Source organism: Xyrauchen texanus, chromosome 11 (genome assembly GCF_025860055.1).
Source record: "Xyrauchen texanus isolate HMW12.3.18 chromosome 11, RBS_HiC_50CHRs, whole genome shotgun sequence".
NCBI classification, from domain to species: domain Eukaryota; kingdom Metazoa; phylum Chordata; class Actinopteri; order Cypriniformes; family Catostomidae; genus Xyrauchen; species Xyrauchen texanus.
Genome location: NC_068286.1, coordinates 34,474,497 through 34,492,277, shown reverse-complemented (window position 1 = coordinate 34,492,277; position 17,781 = coordinate 34,474,497). Strand labels below are relative to the sequence as shown.

At 43.8% G+C, this 17,781-nt stretch overlaps 1 protein-coding gene across 1 annotated transcript in view; it reads right to left on the bottom strand.

The window, feature by feature from the left end:
- The window catches only part of LOC127651351 (voltage-dependent T-type calcium channel subunit alpha-1H-like), an 88,190-nt gene that overhangs the window by 40,103 nt on the left and 30,306 nt on the right, over positions 1-17,781 (bottom strand). Inside the window, exons 11-15 of the mRNA XM_052137126.1 lie at positions 16,726-16,843; positions 14,025-14,180; positions 11,227-11,311; positions 10,691-10,872; positions 1,056-1,391 (exon numbers count right to left, since the gene is read on the bottom strand). Of these exons, the coding sequence (XP_051993086.1) occupies positions 1,056-1,391; positions 10,691-10,872; positions 11,227-11,311; positions 14,025-14,180; positions 16,726-16,843 (877 nt within the window). The remainder of the gene's footprint in view (positions 1-1,055; positions 1,392-10,690; positions 10,873-11,226; positions 11,312-14,024; positions 14,181-16,725; positions 16,844-17,781) is intronic.

The window sequence follows — 17,781 nt, the reverse complement described above, 5'->3', positions numbered from 1 at the left end:
ACACACACACGTTAACACACACACACACGTTAACACACTCCCGCGTCTTGGTCAATAAAACAGTTTCTATATTATCTGAAATATCTGTGGGAATCACCCTCGTGCTCCCCCTCTCTTTTGCTCTCACACACACTCCCACACACGTGGACACACATACATATACGCATTATGAACAGTACTGACTCACGAACGGAAACAGAGCCGTCATATCAGCGCACACCTGCATCTCAGTTGGGTTGAAACAGTTGTTAAGGTTTACAAAGGTAAAGCTATATACAAAAATGGCGATAGTCGCAGCTGTTGAGGAGTGTGCTTTAAATTACATCTTGGCGATTTTTAAGCGATGTTAATTCTGAAGAGAGCTGCAACATATAAAGTTAATCCCACAATGATCTCTCTCAGTTTCTGAGTTTCTATCCTTCGCTCACTCACACACAAACTCACACACAATATGCACACACACATGCACAAACAAACTACCTTGTAACTCCAGTAAGTGCTGCAGTAAAGCAGTGCAAGCCTCGCCTCTGTTGCTAGATCTAAAGTGGCGTTTTCGAACTAGCAACGAAGACTCAGACTGTATTCAGAGCAAGACGCTGAATCCAGTTCCACTCACAAGAGTGTTTTAGGGACGAAAACCAGAACATTTCTTGAGATAAAACTCTGAACCATGTCTTAAGCTGTGGTAACTGTGGTATAAGCGGAATAATTTACAATGAACAAGGTATATCAGTCAGACAAATTAATTGGCAGATAGTCTATTAGGCCAGTTTGAGATGTCTTCTCAATCAATAATAAACTCCTTCTGATTTCAAATATTTTACAAATAAAAAAAATGAAAGAAAAAAATATATGTAAGTAATAATTGACTCTGGATTATTGAAAAATAATGCACACCCAAGGTGTAACGCACAGCATCATGGCTGCATTCCCTCATCAGGTGTGCATTAATTTTCAATAATTCAATGGCCCATTATATTACAATAGTGCTATTGACCAACAACTCTATTGGTGCTATTGACCAATTAAAAAAATTAGTAAAACTAGTGTACCACCTCCTCAGAGTCTTCATCCTCTACCCCTTGTGTAGATGGATCAGGGTGTGTAATGTTCGGACAGGACGGATAAGCCCCATGTAATCTGCCATTACACTCCAAATATGGGCGTGAAACTTGCAGCAGCTCTGGTAAATCAAACGACCCGAGATATGAGACTCTGCCCAGACTGCCAGTCCTGCTGGCTTTCCCATCATCTGATTGGTTGTCATCCATGCTCTCCTGTCCTGCCCCTGACAGCAGCGACTCACGCTCTCCAGACTGAGCACGTCTGATCAGACTGGGGGCATTGTCAAGACTGTTCCAACTAGAGCATCGGCTTCCCCAAAGGCTGGACTACAAAAAACACACACATGGTAGCTGATTATCATGGCATGCAACAAAAGGCATTATATGATAGAGTAATTAAAAATAAGCCACCAGAGGCCATGGTAAAATAACTAATGCACAGCATTGAGTGGCTTGTATAAAATGGTAGAAACAGCTAATGATAAAAGAACTTCAGTGCAAAAATATAGAATTTAATTGATGTGCTCACACAGTTGTGTGTGCATATTGTCTATTTTACAACAGCTTCAAAAGTGTCTTATTTTAGAGCTGGAACTATTCATTTTATAAAGTGTTTGTAATGAACAATCTACAAGTCTAATGAGATACAAATAAGGCACAATAAAGCACATAAGATAACATACAAATATATATAAAAATAAATAATGAGGTCAGTGTTGTAGGCTTTATTTGCGCTGCTGTTGTAGTTTTTGTCATCACTGTTGATTAATAGTTATGTGGTGATTTTAAGAGCTCATCTTTTACTTGATGTTTGTTGAGTATCACCATTACTGAGGTTTGTGTCTCAAGTGTTGACATCTATGTGCCTCCAAATCAAAGTATTATGTTTGTGGCCTGTGTCTTTCAACAAGAGACCATCCTGGAGCGCAAAACTGGCAGGGTTACTTGTCAGTTAAAGGGGTCATGACATGAGGAATCAAATTTTTTTTTATCTTTTGATATATAAGATATCACAGTACTATACACAAGGACTGACTCTAACAAGACATCAACGCCTATTTTTCCATCATTGCACCCTTGGCCTTCACCCAGGTGAAGAGGACAGACAGGGCCTGTCATGGGAGATTCATCCAAAGGAGACTTATACAGGACACCTTCATGTGCCTATCTGGATTTAAATGTTTTTCTACATAAACCTGCACTATCATACATCTTGCGCCACTTTTAAAAGATGTGATGTCAAGTTATTACTCTAAAAAGGAAACCCCCATACTGTTTCATCTTGCTGTTTGCTATCTTGATGTTGTGCTGCTTTGAAGGCATCCTGGACCGTTCTTGCACCCATCTGTGTTCATTTTAACTGTCATTAACTAAACTGACATTAACTAAATGGATGTCTTTGAAATTTGGTATGTGTTTCCGGCAATGTGCGGTGCAATTTAAGAGCAGTACAATCACACATTTTAAAATGCGTCTCATTCTGCTGTGGCCACTGACAGGGAGAAACACATTCAGTTGTGTGTGTAAACAAATGGAAGATGTGTGAGATGTCACTCATGTGAGGACCAGGCTCTATGTTTTGCCCTGTTGAAGCCAGTTGAAGCACCCCAACATCACCGAAGATTGTATTCCGTTTGTGTATTCAGAACATTTCAGAGTGGATTGCTTGTGAACCAGTCAAAATATGATTAGAGCTTTGCAAAGGAACTGTTATTGAAAGATGGGGCAGTTAAAACCATATTGGACCACAAAAATTTAAGAAAACAATTGAATTCATGAAGACTTCATATATCTGGATTGTTTGTTTATGGTGCTGTTTATATATTCAGTAGGGTTGTTAATTTAACGTGTTAATTCAGTGTGATTAATTTGACAAATAATAATGCGTTAAAAAAATTCACGCAATGCCCACTGACCCGTAATAAGCAAGATTCCTGAGAAACGCAAGCTTGTAGTACCACCTGTTTACTCCAGAGGGCAGTAAGTGGAATTTCAGCTGTATGAGCAATGCGCAGTTTATACAGTGAAGAAAAAGACTTCAGTAGGCAGAACAACACAAACTTGCGTTACATTCTTGCGTTCAAAACAATTGAAGGAGTGCAAATGCGAACCAAGGGATCTCAAGATGTGTTTAGATGACATGTGTTGGGTGTACATTGTGTTAACCCTGAAAAGTAGTTTTATATTGGTGTGTGGAGTTCATTTTCTTTGGATTTAGTTTCAAATATGGCTGAATTTGAGCGGCTGCACAATGCCAATCATAACAGTGGGCATTTACATTGAAGTCTTATAGGGCCAGAGACCTTGAACCCAAGCTTTTCAGACAGAGAGCCAGAGACAATTACTATATCATATTATGACTGTTTTGGTGCAAAAAACAAAAACAAAAACTATAATAACATGATAAGTGGACCTCAGGGAACATATTAAAATTATTTAAATAAAGAGCTCATCATGACCCCTTTAAAACTAGGTTCACTGCCCACACACTTTACAGAAGCAGGATCTAAAGTGAAGTTTAACATCCAATTTGAGTTCAGCTAACTAGACTAGAGATAACTAGAGTTCCCCTTCTGTCGCTCTCTCCACGTTATGTCGGAGAAGCGACACTAGGGGTCTCTCTTGAGCGCCGATATTCATCTCTGACCTATTGAAAAGGGCCAATGAGAGTTGGCAGTCAGTATCTGCATACCCCGCCCCCGCATACGGGTATTTAAGCGGGGCAAATACGGAAGTTTAGTCAGAAAATTTATTCGGAGCCGATGGTCTGTTTGCTTTCTGCTGCGAGAATACAGAAGCCTGAACGTTCCCGTTTCCCTGACGATCTGCCTGCTGTTGGATTTGACGGTGCACAACAGTGGCTTTCTCCTACTTTGCACGGTGTGCATTGTTGCCCCTGAGCGCTTCGACAGTGCAGACACACACACACACACACTGTGTATTAAAAGAGCAAATTTCCCTAAAAGAGCAAATTTCTCTAAAAGAGCAAACACAGCGGAGTTGAACGTCCTTTTCACGTTTCTTTTTCAAGATGCCCTTCCGCCCCTGTGTCGTTCCTGGATGCGGTAGAAGCCTCTCTGCTTCAGACGGCCACAGGCGCTGTCTCGTGTGTTTGGGCCGCGATCACACCGAGGCGGTGTTTGTGGATGGTTCATGTTCTCACTGCGAGAACATGACCATGACCACATTGCGGTCGCGGCTTGCTTTCAACAGAAGGCAAGCCACCCCAGCTGCACCCCGCATTGCTCCTTCTTCCCACGGGATTGAGGACGATGCTGTTGGTGCTGGGGGCGATTTGGGGGCGGCAGCGGGTGCAGTTTCGCCAGGTAGCCCCCGCGAACCTCCCGTTCCCCGACACGCTCGCTGGTCCCCATCCAAGCTCGCGGCGATAGCGGCTCGCCTCACGGCCTGGCCGTCTATCCTCCCGAGTCCGAAGCAGATGAGCTCGCCGCTGCATCGGAGAGTGTGGTGTCTGATGCTGAGGACTCCCCTGGACTGCCGCCTTCGGGCCAGCAGGCCCAGGCTGAGGCCGACGCTCAGATGTCCGACATGCTTTCCCGGGCCGCCACGAGCGTGGGGTTGGACTGGAACCCTCCGTCCTCCCCACAGCCTTCACGGTTGGATGATTGGTTCCTGGGGGCAGCACGCCGTTCGCGGCCTCGCATCCCCCCGGTCCCGTTTTTCCCGGAGGTGCATGATGAGCTGACGTCTACATGGAGAGCCCCGCTCTCCGCTCGTCTAGGTGCCACCCGCTCCACTCTCTCCACCCTCGACGGCGGAGAGCGCCACGGATACGGCACGATTCCCCAGGTCGATAGGTACCATCTATGCCCCGGTAGCCCTACCTCCTGGCGTGGTCGCCCCGTACTCCCATCCAAGCCCTGTAGGACAACATCCTCGCTCAACGCGAAGGCCTACAGTGCGGCTGGATGCGCTGCCTTCGCCCTGCATGCAATGGCCCTCCTGCAAGTCCACCAGGCCAAAGCTCTCAGAAACATGCACGGGGGTGGACCTGATCCTGATGTGCTGCAGGAACTGTGCTCAGCGGCCAATCTCGCCCTGAGAGCGACGAAGGCCACAGCGCAGGCACTCGGACAGACGATGGCCACCCTAGTGGTCCAGCAACGCCATCTTTGGCTCAACCTAGTCGAGATGCATGAGGCTGATAAGAACCACTTCCTGGACGCACCTGTCTCCCAGATTGGCCTTTTCGGCAACACCGTCAAGGACTTCGCCCAACAGTTCTCCGCGGTGAAGCAGACGGAGGCCATCAGTCACATCATGCCCCGCCGCAGACCTGCCGCTACGGGCCCCGCCCCGTCTGCCCGCCGAGGGCATCCCCCTGCGAAGAAACCAGCTCCTGCTCCGCCTCAACCCGGGCCCAGCTCTCAGCCCCAGCGTCGAAGCACCCCGCAGGCGGCGCGACGCCCCTGTCTCACGAACCCCCTCTAGGACCCGGAAGGCTCCCAAGCGTTCCTGAGACAGCCGACCCAGAGCTGAAGACGTTAGCTCCGGAGGTGGTAAGACCGCTCCATCCCCCGGTGGAGGGCCGGTAGGAGAATCCTTTGTTTTTTAATTTGCCACACCCCCTGACGGGGGCTGTGGTACCCACATTCTCAATAAAAGAGCTATTTCCTTTGCCTCTGGGTCACCTGGCCCGCAAATGCCGTTTTCACGGCAATCTGCTTTCAGATTACGACAGTCCCGGTACACCGGACGTGGCGATCCCGCCTTCCGCCTGCCCACGACTGTCCCCCGGCCGGCCGGTTCAGATGAGTCCAGAGGACGCCAGCATCAGACCTCCTCCTCAGTCACGAACCCGCCCCCTGCCGGGTGCGCGGAGCAAGGTAAGTGCTTTGAGTCTATTCTCAGCACCTCAGCCTCAGGCCGCAACGAAGCCGCCCGACGCTGCACTACCTGTTCCGCCCCGCTGCAAGGCCCCGCCGGGTACGTCCAAAATACTCGTCCCTTTGGTGCCGCTAGCGCAGAGCTGGGAAGCGTGGCTTTCGCCAATCCTGGACCTGCGAGTTTTCAATCAGGCCTTGTTAAAACTCCCGTTCAAAATGCTTACGCAGAGAAATATTCTGGCTGGCGTTCGGCATCTAGATTGGTTCGCAGCGGTAGACCTGAAGGACGCGTACTTCCACGTCTCAATTCTGCCACGACACCGACCCTTCTTACGGTTCGCGTTCGACGGCCAGGCGTTTCAGTACAAAGTCTTCCCCTTCGGCCTGTGTCTGTCCCCTCGCATCTTCACGAAGGTCGCAGAGGCGGCCCTTGCCCCGCTACGAGTAGCCGGCATCCGCATTCTCAACTACCTCGACGACTGGCTCATCCTAGCACACTCTCGAGAGTTACTATGCACACACAGAGACCAGGTGCTCCGGCACCTCAGCCGCTTGGGGTTTCAGGTCAACTGGGAAAAGAGCAAGCTCACTCCGGTTCAGAGCATCTCTTTTCTCGGGTTGGAGTTAGACTCAGTCTCAATGACAGCACGTCTCACGAGCGAGCGTGCTCAGTCGGTGCTGGACTGCCTCGCTTCCTTCAAGCCAGGCACAGTGGTCCCTCTAAAACTTTTCCAGAGGCTCCTGGGGCATATGGCGTCCTCCACGGCGGTCGCGCCGCTGGGGTTGATGCATATGAGACCACTCCAGCACTGGCTCCAGACTCGAGTCTCGAGACAAGCATGGCACCACGGCACGCATCGGGTAAGGATCACCCCCGCCTGCCTCAAAACACTCCGACCCTGGACAGACCTCTGCTTTTTACGGGCAGGAGTGCCCCTGCAGCAGGTATCCCAACGCGTTCTGGTCACAACCGACGCCTCCCGGTCCGGGTGGGGTGCCGTGTGCAGCGGGCACGCAGCAGCGGGCCGTTGGAAAGGGGCCCCGCTGCGTTGGCACATCAACTGCCTGGAGTTGCTGACCGTCCTTCTTGCTCTCAGGAAGTTCCTCCCGTTAGTTCGGGACAAACACGTCCTCGTGAGATCGGACAGCACCACAGTGGTGGCGTACATAAATCGCCAAGGCGGCGTACGCTCCCGCCACATGTCACAACTCAAGTTGACTCAAGTCGCTGCGTGCCACTCACATCCCCGGCAAGCTCAGCGTCGTAGCGGACGCACTATCACGACAACGCCTGCCCGGCGGGGAGTGGAGGCTTCACCCCCAGTCGGTCCAGCTGATTTGGGAACGGTTTGGCAAGGTCCAGGTAGACCTGTTTGCCTCCCAGGAAACCTCCCACTGCCCGCACTTGTACGCCTTAACAGAGGCTCCCCTCGGGACAGACGCGCTGGCACACAGCTGGCCCTCGGGGCTGCGCAAGTACGCATTCCCCCCAGTGAGCCTTCTTGCACCGGTGCTGTGCAAGGTCAGGGAGGACGAGGAGCAAGTCACGTTAGTGGCCCCCTACTGGCCCACTCGGACTTGGTTCTCGGAACTCAGACTTCTCGTGACAGCTCCTCCCTGGCAAATTCCAAGGACCTCCTCTCTCAGGGACAGGGCATGTTCTGGCACCCGCGCCCAGACCTCTGGAACCTCCACGTCTGGTCCCTGGACGGGATGCGGAAGAGCTAGCCGGCTTACCGGCGACCATTGTGAATACAATCAACCAAGCCAGAGCCCCCTCTACCAGGCACCTTTACACCCTAAAGTGGCGCTTGATCGCAGATTGGTATTCTTCCCGAACTGAAGACCCGCAGAGATGCGTGATCAAGTCAGTTCTCCTGACAGTGCTCCACCCTCAAGGTGTATGTTGCCACCATTGCCGCCCACCACGATCCTGTAGACGGCAAGTCTTTGGGTAAGCACGTCCTGATCCTCAGGTTCCTGAGAGGCGCCCGGAGGTTGAATCCCTCCCGGCCAGGCCTAGTTCCCTCCTGGGATCTCTCGGTAGTCTTGGCAGGACTCCAGAGACCTCCCTTCGAGCCGCTTGAATCAATTGGACTCAGGGCCCTCTCTCTTAAGACGGCCCTGCTGATCACGCTCGCCTCTATCAAGAGGGTCGGGACCTGCAAGCGTTCTCTGTCAGCGACACTTGCCTGGAGTTCGGTCCGGCAGATACGTCTGTGATCCTAAGACCGCGACCGGGCTATGTGCCCAAGGTTCCTACCACACCCTTCCGAGATCAGGTAGTGAACCTGCAAGCGCTGCCCCGGGAGGAGGCAGACCCAGCCCTTTCGTTGCTATGTCCAGTGCGCGCCCTGCGCATTTACCTGGACCGCACACAGAGCACCAGACGCTCTGAGCAGCTCTTTGTCTGCTTTGGGGGACGGCAGAAAGGGAATGCCGTCTCCAAACAGAGGCTCGCCCACTGGGTTGTCGACGCCATCACACTGGCTTATCACACCCAGGCCGTGCCCCTACCCTTGCGGGTCCGAGCTCACTCAACAAGGGGTGTTGCGTCCTCGTGGGCACTGGCCAAGGGCACCTCCCTAGCAGACATCTGTAGAGCCGCGGGTTGGGCAACACCCAACACCTTCGCAAGGTTTTACAACCTCCGCGTTGAGTCGGTTGCGTCTCGTGTTTTGTCAGGTCCGAGCCCGTAGAACTCGGTAACACGTAGACCGACAGGCCGGGTGGATCGCTTGCGCCCAGCGCCCTTTTCCTGACGTCAAGGTAAAGTAGTGCGCCTTCTTCCCAGGGCGTCCCACTCCGAGTCGGGACCCTGGTCGATTCCTCCCCAGCCCTCCGGGTCCACGGTTCAGCAGAGAAACTCGCCGACCCAGGCCACTGCGGGTACCCTGATGGCTACCCTGTACTGGTATAGGTGCTCCACAGGTAAGGCCTCCTGCACGGACTCCCCCTGTGTGTAATTCCACGGTTCTGTCCCCTTACGAGCGGACCCCCGTGTCTCCCTTAGGCAGTTACAGCTGTCCCGGTCTGTAGTAACTCCCCCCTTTCGAGGCTGGATCTACCACCGCACCATACTTTCCACACGAGCCCTAAGACGGCCGTGTGACGTGTCTACCACTTTTCCTCCCCGAGAATAAGGGCAGGTGTGGTCTCCGCAGGGTCTGGGTAAGACCCCCTTCCCTATATGCGTGTAAGGGCCCTGGCCGTGATTGCTCTATGCGAGAAACATAGAGAGAAAAGAGGCCCAGCCAGGCTGGCCCGTTCCCATGTTGGCAAACATCGCCTTGTTCCCCCCCTAGGGTAACTAGAAGGATTCCGATGTTCTTATGGGGCATTGGGGAAGGATACGTGCAGCCAGGTACAGATGATGCGCGGCACTGGATGAAATCCCTGCCCGCCTCTGTATCGGCGGTTCACGTACACGGTTCAGCGCATGGCAAGATTGGAATGGGTCCCCTAGTGTTGCTTCTCCAACACAACGTGGAGAGAGCGACAGAAGGGGAACGTTTGGTTACGTATGTAACCTCCGTTCCCCGAGGGAGGGAATGACACGTTGTGTCTTTCCTCCGCCATGTCGCTGAACCGAGCCACTGTTGTGGCCTGACCATTTCCGGCTCCTCAGAAAAATCCTGACTAAACTTCCGTATTTGCCCTGCTTAAATACCCGTATGCGGGGGCGGGGTATGCAAATACTGACTACCAACTCTCATTGGCCCTTTTCAATAGGTCAGAGGTGAATATCGGCGCTCAAGAGAGACCCCTAATGTCGCTTCTCCGACACAACTTGTCGTTCCCTCCCTCGGGGAACGGAGGTTACATACGTAACCAAACGTTTTCACAACTACATTCAATCAGTTCAGATTACTTTTTAATTTGTGAGATAAAATCAAATTCAGTCAGTTAAATAAAAAAAAAAAAACCCATGCAAAAAAACACTAATCTAATGAGCTGAATCAACCAATTTCTTTTTACCATGTACTCATTTCATATGCAAAGATAGCATTTACATACTGTAGAAGTCTTAAAGGCATAGAAGCAAAAAAGTGCTGTTTAATAAGGTCAGAGAGAGGAAGGGAAATGGTCATGAAAACTAATCTCTCACTATTTTTGGCACACACACAAAAAAAACTTGCCAATCATTATAAATGGACCTCAGGGAGAAAAATAAAATGATAAAAAAAACGTATATGCTATAATACTGTATGACTCCTTTAAACTCTATTTACCTTGCTTAGAGAATCCTTGTATTTGTGTGTGTCAGGGACACCAGAACTACTTTTAGCCCACATCTAAAAGTTGGGTGTAAGTAAAATCTTTAACCTACCTCCAATGGCTCGCATTAAACGCAAACTTTCTATAAAGGCTATATTTCACTAAAGTTTTAGCACCTCATATTATTTCAAACAGACAACAATGCCTTTAAATATTTGAGGAAATCAGACATGTGTTGATGAATCTCTACGTATCTAACATATAAAAGCAAACTTGGAGTTTGAGATTATGTCTTCTGGCAGCAGTAAGGATGAAATTATTAAATAAATTATGACAAATGTTAATTTGTGCTCACAAGTTGAGTGAAAACATAATTTAAATAACTGCTTTCAGGAGACTGAACTTGCATTTATATAGCAAAAAAGCCAATCAATGCACTATTAATATTTCCAAAGATTGAATTACTCTAATTGTTTTTGTGCAATTTTTACATTGCTGTTACATTGTTCTGTAAGGGTCTACAGGTGTAAACCAACCCCTTCAGTTGTGTTTACCACTCACCAGGGATCTCTGGTCATGGGGCTCAGTGGAGGTGTTGCTGTTCCGACGTGATTGGCTGTAGATGTGTGACACTTCAGTTCTGGTCATGGCATTGGGTTGTGTGTGTGTCATGTGAGGTGGCATGGATGCCCGGGGTTCCAGGTATCCATTAGAGATGGGCATTAACGTCTGCATTTTCAGTTCTGATCCAAATATTAACAAGAGTTTATACATCAAATAACAAAGCACACAAATAAGCACAGTTGACATTAAATCGATTTTTGGAAGTCAACATGTCCAGCACTGTGACATTCTATATTCCTTCTGAAACTATTTAGCAAATTCTTCAATCATTATTACCTCATATTAATTAAGAGACCACATGGAATATGTGTGCATTAAAAATAAATGTATAACACCACAGGACCATTTAAATTAAACTAGTGAAGGGAAAGAAAATGTTTGAATAATGTAAAAGAAATGGTGACCAGCTACATTACCATAGACACTTTCTATTACACATTCAAATAAACACAGACACACACATACACACATACCTGAGTTCAAAAGTTCTCCCAATTTTTCCTCATCACCATAATCAGACGACATGTCATCATCGCTGTCTGATCTGCTAGCATCACCCTGAGAAAGAGAAAGAGAGAGAGAGATTTGACATTTCAAGGTGGAAATCCAGAATTCATAATAATGAACGGAGATTATATTAACACATGCACACCAATACAAGGCCAGCAGTAATAAAAATCTATTTTAAACACTGCCTTCTTATTTTATGGTTAGTTATCCAATTTTGGATTTCGCTCTTGTCCTATTTCCTGTCGAGTCATTGAACTTGCCCTGCTAGGCCACTTTCATACATTACTTCCATAACGTGACGCATTTTCAAGTGAAACTGGATATTCAATAGGGGATTTATTCAAAAGCCATTTTCCACCATATTATAGGTTTTGGTAAGAAACACCTTGAAATATAAGTAATTTTTCAGCAAAAATGTTGACATCTGTTGTCAAATAAATTACGAAAAAACTATTCAATTACAGGGTATTTCCCACCAAAACCTATCATATGTCTTCCAAAGACTTGGAATATGATCCACAAGCCGCATTAACTACTTTAATGACACTTCTGAGTCTTTATTGTTTGGATTTCTATTCTGATACTTTTAAGATTTACAATGAAGCACTATCCACTGCCAATGTAGTAAAAAAAACAGGCTATTATATTAATTTAAACAATTTTATGTTCTGCAAAAGAAAGAAAGTCATATGGGTTTGGAACAACATGAGGGTAAATTATGACAAATACTGGAAAAATGGGACATTTTGGATTAGTTTTTTTTACAAATTTATTACAATTATTAGAAAGACAGTGATGGAAATAGGCAGAATGAAGCAGAGGGTTTGAATTAGAATTGCTGAAATTCAGAAGAGTAACAACTGGATAAGTATGTGTGCTCATGTATTGTTTGAGAAGGTAAAGTGTCCAGTGACTATGTGTGTGATATTACCTTGCAGAGAATAGAGAGAGAGAGAGAGAGAGAGAGAGAGAGAGAGAGAGAGAGAGAGAGAGAGAGAGAGAGAGCAAGAAAGAGAGAGAGAGATAAAAGACAGAACAACAGAAAGGTTTGAGTGAAAGCGTTTTGCTATCGAACACATCAACACACCAGCTGCAACCAGGCTCTGTGCCAATGCGTGTGCTTAACACTACAGATGAGTCTAATCTACATGAAAATTACACACATAAACCAAACATACACAGATCCACATAATCAATCTCTTTGATGTGACACAAAATAAATAAATAAAAGAAACAGGAACACGCTATTCTTCATTTCTATGTTCACTAATGGCAATCCCTTATTCAAGGCATACATAAAAGCTACAGTGCTATAATTGTGTTACAGTGCTATAATTCCAGTTCGCTGATAGCACCTTACTCTTAACATAAAATTTCTGTCTTGAAAACCCGGTTATGTGCAATTTGGATACATGTAATTCAGTTGTGTAGAGGATTTGCAGTTATGTTGGAAGCCAAGTAGAGGAAATAGTTTTAGCTGTTAGTTTAAGTAGCCCCAAGACACTTCAGTCACACTTACAAATATATGAATGCCATTGCAATAGATAACAAAATATCAAAGCAAGAGGGATTTCCTGTAAAGAAAGACAGCACATGCACTCTTTTCAAGCAAAGCATTACATAAACACAAGTGCGTTTTGTTTTAAATAATTAAACAAATAGATATACTTTTCAAAATGAAGAAAAAACAAAACAATTTTGGACACTTTTTCATTGTCAAATGTTAGTGGAACAGGTCCATAGCAGTTTATGCGAGGAAGTTCCTCTGCTAGGACATTTCCTTGGGGCCAGTTGCTTAAAAATAATTGCTAAATAATTAAAACAAAAATGGCTCTGATATTTTGTTATCTATACAATGAAATTCATACTTTTATTTTTTTAGATGGCTCAAAGGGATAGTTCACCCAAAAATGAAAATGTTCTTATCATTTACTCACCCTCATGCCATCCCAGATATGTATGACTTCCTTTCTTCTGCTGAATACAAATTAAGATTTTAGAAGAAAATCTCAGCTCTGTTGGTACTCACAATGCATGTGAATGGGTACCAAAATTTTAAGTTCCAAAATGCACATAAAGACAACATAAAAGTAATCCATAAGATTCCAGTGGTTAACTTCATATCTTCTGAAGTGATATGATAGGTGTGGGAGAAAAAAGGTTCAAATATTAAGTCCTTTTCTTTAGATTTTTGTTATTTGGGAGGGCATTTATTACTGGGCTGGGCATTACTGAATTTATGGTAAAAACTGACTTAAGTATTGATCTGTTTCTCACCCACATCTCTCATATCACTTCAGAATATATCGATTTAACTACTAGAGTCTTATAGATTACTTTAATGCTGCCATTATGAGCTTTTTTGTGCTTCAAAGTTTTGGACCCCATTGACTTGCATTGTACTGTATGGACCTAAAGAGCTGAGACATTCTTCTAAAAATCTTTGTTTGTGTTCAGCAGAAGAAATAAAGTCATACAAATCTGGGATGGCACTAGGGTGAGTAAGCGATGAGAGAATTTCTCATTTTTGGGTGTCCCAATACATTTTGGGGCCACTGTATATTGTTGCTCATGGTGGCACTCTTGCTGATTAGAATATATATATAGGTCTTGTGTCTTGTGTATATAGGTCTTGTGTCCTGCTCAATGTACAGTAAGTTAGCATACAGTGTGCTATTGAAAAGCCCTTTTTATTGAAAGTAAGTGGTATATAACGATTAAATATAAACAAGATCCCCTTGTCTGACTTCTGACCTCTTACCTCAGCCTGGAAGCCCTCTACTAAGATGGCAACCAGTAAGTTAAAGAGGACATAATTTCCAAAGGTCATCAGGGCTACAAAGTACAAAGCCGCCCAGGCAGAAGTGGAGGCCATGCCATTATACAGAACCACATTCCAGTCCTCCTGCGTCAAGATCTGTGGAGAGACACACAATAGAGACAGAGATGAGGATTGTAAGCAATTATACTGATTCCTGGATTTTTCTTAGAGGCACATTTCACAGCCATATTTCACATTTTATATTATTTATTTACACTGAGAGTATGCATCTACACTTGAATGGTTTACTTGGTTTCATTCTCAATTCGTTTTTAACTTAATATTGATGGACAAAAACAATCACTTAAATGCTGTGAATATCTTCAAATTGATTTTATTTGTATTTACATTTGACATATGTAATTTTTATATTTATATTATTTGTATTTTGGTTGTCACATGCTGTTACACCTCTATGTTTACAACATACCTTAAAGTAAACTATAGTTTTTACTTAATGACTGGTAGATTAACACTAACAGAAATGTATATAATGGTGGTGATAAATATTAACAGGAAACCAAAACAAGTAAAGGAAACTGTAGATTAAATAGTGATTATAGGTACTTTTATTATAGGAACACAAATTTCTGGCCTAAGATTGTTGATATTATTAAGAATACCTAAGAGTTACATGAAAGAATATTGATTAACTGAAGTTCAGTCATGAAAACTTTCTAAAGGATTATGTGTGTATGACATATTGATAAGATTTTGGTCTTGGAGCCCAAGATCTGCTATGCTGCTACATACTGAGTTAATATGTGGACATGCTGCTGCTGCTGCTGCATAATTAGACATTTTGCTGCAATGAGCATGTAGGACATGCTGCTGCACAAATAGACATAAAAAACAATCCCAATGTAGCAGATCTAGACAAGTGTAGCTGGGGTGGAGGTGGGTTTCAGAGAAAAAATCTTGCAGTGTGCTGCAGTCAAGCCATCTTATCTGCAAAACTGAGCAATTTAAATGTTAGACAAAGAGAGATGCAATTTGATTGGTTACCCAACAATATGTTAAGGACCAATCAGCGTACACCATGTGAGCCAATTGGCAAACAGATAACAAATTCAAAGAACCTATGAGCTTGTGTAACAAAGTTTCATGTCTGAACTTTGGTCATCTCTATAAATGTCCCTTTTAATTTTTTTTGTCTCATTAAACATTCTATTCTAAATGCAAAGAACTTAGTTTAGTTTTTTTTCCCTTCACCCCAGCATATTTCATACATATATCCTCTGAAGAACCCAAACAAACCCCTCTCTCTAGCTCTTCCATTAGACTGATTTAGACCAGATGAAAACCAGCAAGTACTGCCTGGAGTTTATATTTCTCTTACAAACACGCACACACATACACACTTCCACACAGACAGAAATAGAGATTAGGGAAATTAAAGGCTTCTGATGCCCAAGAAACCTTGACCCTGTGGTTTCCCTCAGGGCCTGAATTTAATATGGCACAATATCAGTATTTGCACAAGTGTCACCCCCGGTGACCTCATCATACTGCCCAATACTACAGGGGGAGGGCTTGATGACCTCATCATGTCTGTAATAAACTGGGTAGACTTTGATGACCTCAGCAATTTTAACTCTGACACAATTTGTAGAAGTTTGGATAATCCCAGTCTTAAAAGTGAGACTGACACACACACACACACACACGCGCGTGCGTGCGCGGGTGCGGCTATCATTATGAGGACTCTCCATTGACATAATGATTTTTATACTGTACAAACTATAGATTCTATCCCCTAAACCTAACCCTCACAAAAAAATTTCAGCATTTTTACATTTTCAACAAATCATCGTTTAGTATGTTTTTTTAAGCGGACAAACAGACAGATTTTAGAAAATAGCCTAATTGTTGTATTTATACATATAGTATATGGCTATGTTCACACAGCAGCAAAATACATTTCTCAGTACTGTTTGGAGTGATAAATCCAGTTCTGTTAATACACTATTTGGTTATGAAAGTGAATGACAACCATATTCTATAAAGTAAATACCTTAAAGGAATAGTTAATCCAAAAATAATGACAAAACATTTGGGTGATTTTTTCCTTTAATACTGACTGTGTGAACATAGCCTTTAAGGATTACTTGAATCCTGTAAATGCAATGAATTACACGTAACATTTTCTTAATCTTAATATAAATGTAAAACTTTAAAATAGCTGTTATTTCACTGAGCATTCGCTCTGCCGAGCAAGGATTTGTTAAGTTCATTTAGACAGGCAAAATACCTACAACCCCTTGCCTCAGCATTTTTGCAAAATGCTGCTGTTCCAACTTTAAGAAGTAAGCAGTTAATCAAAATGTATCTCCAAAGAATAACATATCTACCGTATTTCTGGACTTTAAACACATGCAATGTAAGTTCAGTTGAAATGTTTTTTGTTTTTTTTTTACACTGAAGTAACCAACTAACTCCTGGTGGTCAGCAACATCAAAAATTAGTTGCATAATGTTTCATCTTTCTCTGAAGAGGAACTTTACATTACTAACTAACAAATAGTTCACAAATAACTTCTACCTAATACAGTAACATCTTATGAAGTACATTCAGTCCTAAAGCATATCTGCAGAGATTTGCTTATTTAAACACATAAACTGCATGGATATATTTTGCTGACCTGAAACACAGTGACGATGGCCCAGAGGAGTGAGTCAAAGTTCTTTCTGTCTGAGACTGTGTCTCCATTCTCCAAACGCAGGGTGAACTTACATCCAAACAGATGCATTCCCAATATACTGAAACACAGAAGACAAGTGAAAGAGACTTACTACTGATATAAGTAAAAAGATACAGAATTTTGACAGACTGTATTGATCAAGGAACAAGGAGGAACATAAGCAATTCCTCGAACTTTCTCACATTATTCGAAAGACTAGACTCTGTTTATTCATTGTGTAAATACATTTCAATTTTGTATATTATTTTATTTAATTAATTAATTAATTTATTTATTTTGATTATTTCTTATCAGAATATAAGTAAATTTGCATGTCATTTATCACCTGTACATTTTAACAGGTAATATATGACAAAATAAAAACTACCTAAATTTCTTCAAATTAAAATATCATGCTTACACTAAAATGCTGATAGAGTATTTTCCATTTATGGCCATTATTATTAATATGATTATTATTATTATTATTATTATTATTATAAATGGTTGTATTTATTTATGCCCAAGTGTTTACACATGACTATCCATGATATCTAATTTCCCTAGTATCTATTCAGAAAATAAGTATGTTATCCAAAGTATATTATATACATTTTGTGCTCTATGTTTAGTAAAAATAACTAACTATTGGTAATTTACAAGCCCGAAACCACTAATTTAGGATTGGGGATAATCATTTTAAATAAACGTTTAACCAAATATTCTGTGATTACTGACGTACCCTTGTCACCATGTCATTCCAAACCCTGACATTCTTTCTACTGCAGATTTCCATACAATCTGCATGTACTGCCTCACTCAAAAGCATCCAAAACTATCATAAAAGTATTGCCTAAAGACTCGAATTCGAAGTCTTCTGAAGGCTCAATTTGTATGATAAATAGACCAACATTTAGATTGTTATTCACTCTCAAATCAAATAAAATAATTAATAAATTCTGTAAATCAAATATGTCAACACAGCGATACCATCAAACCTCATTAGTTATTGTGTTG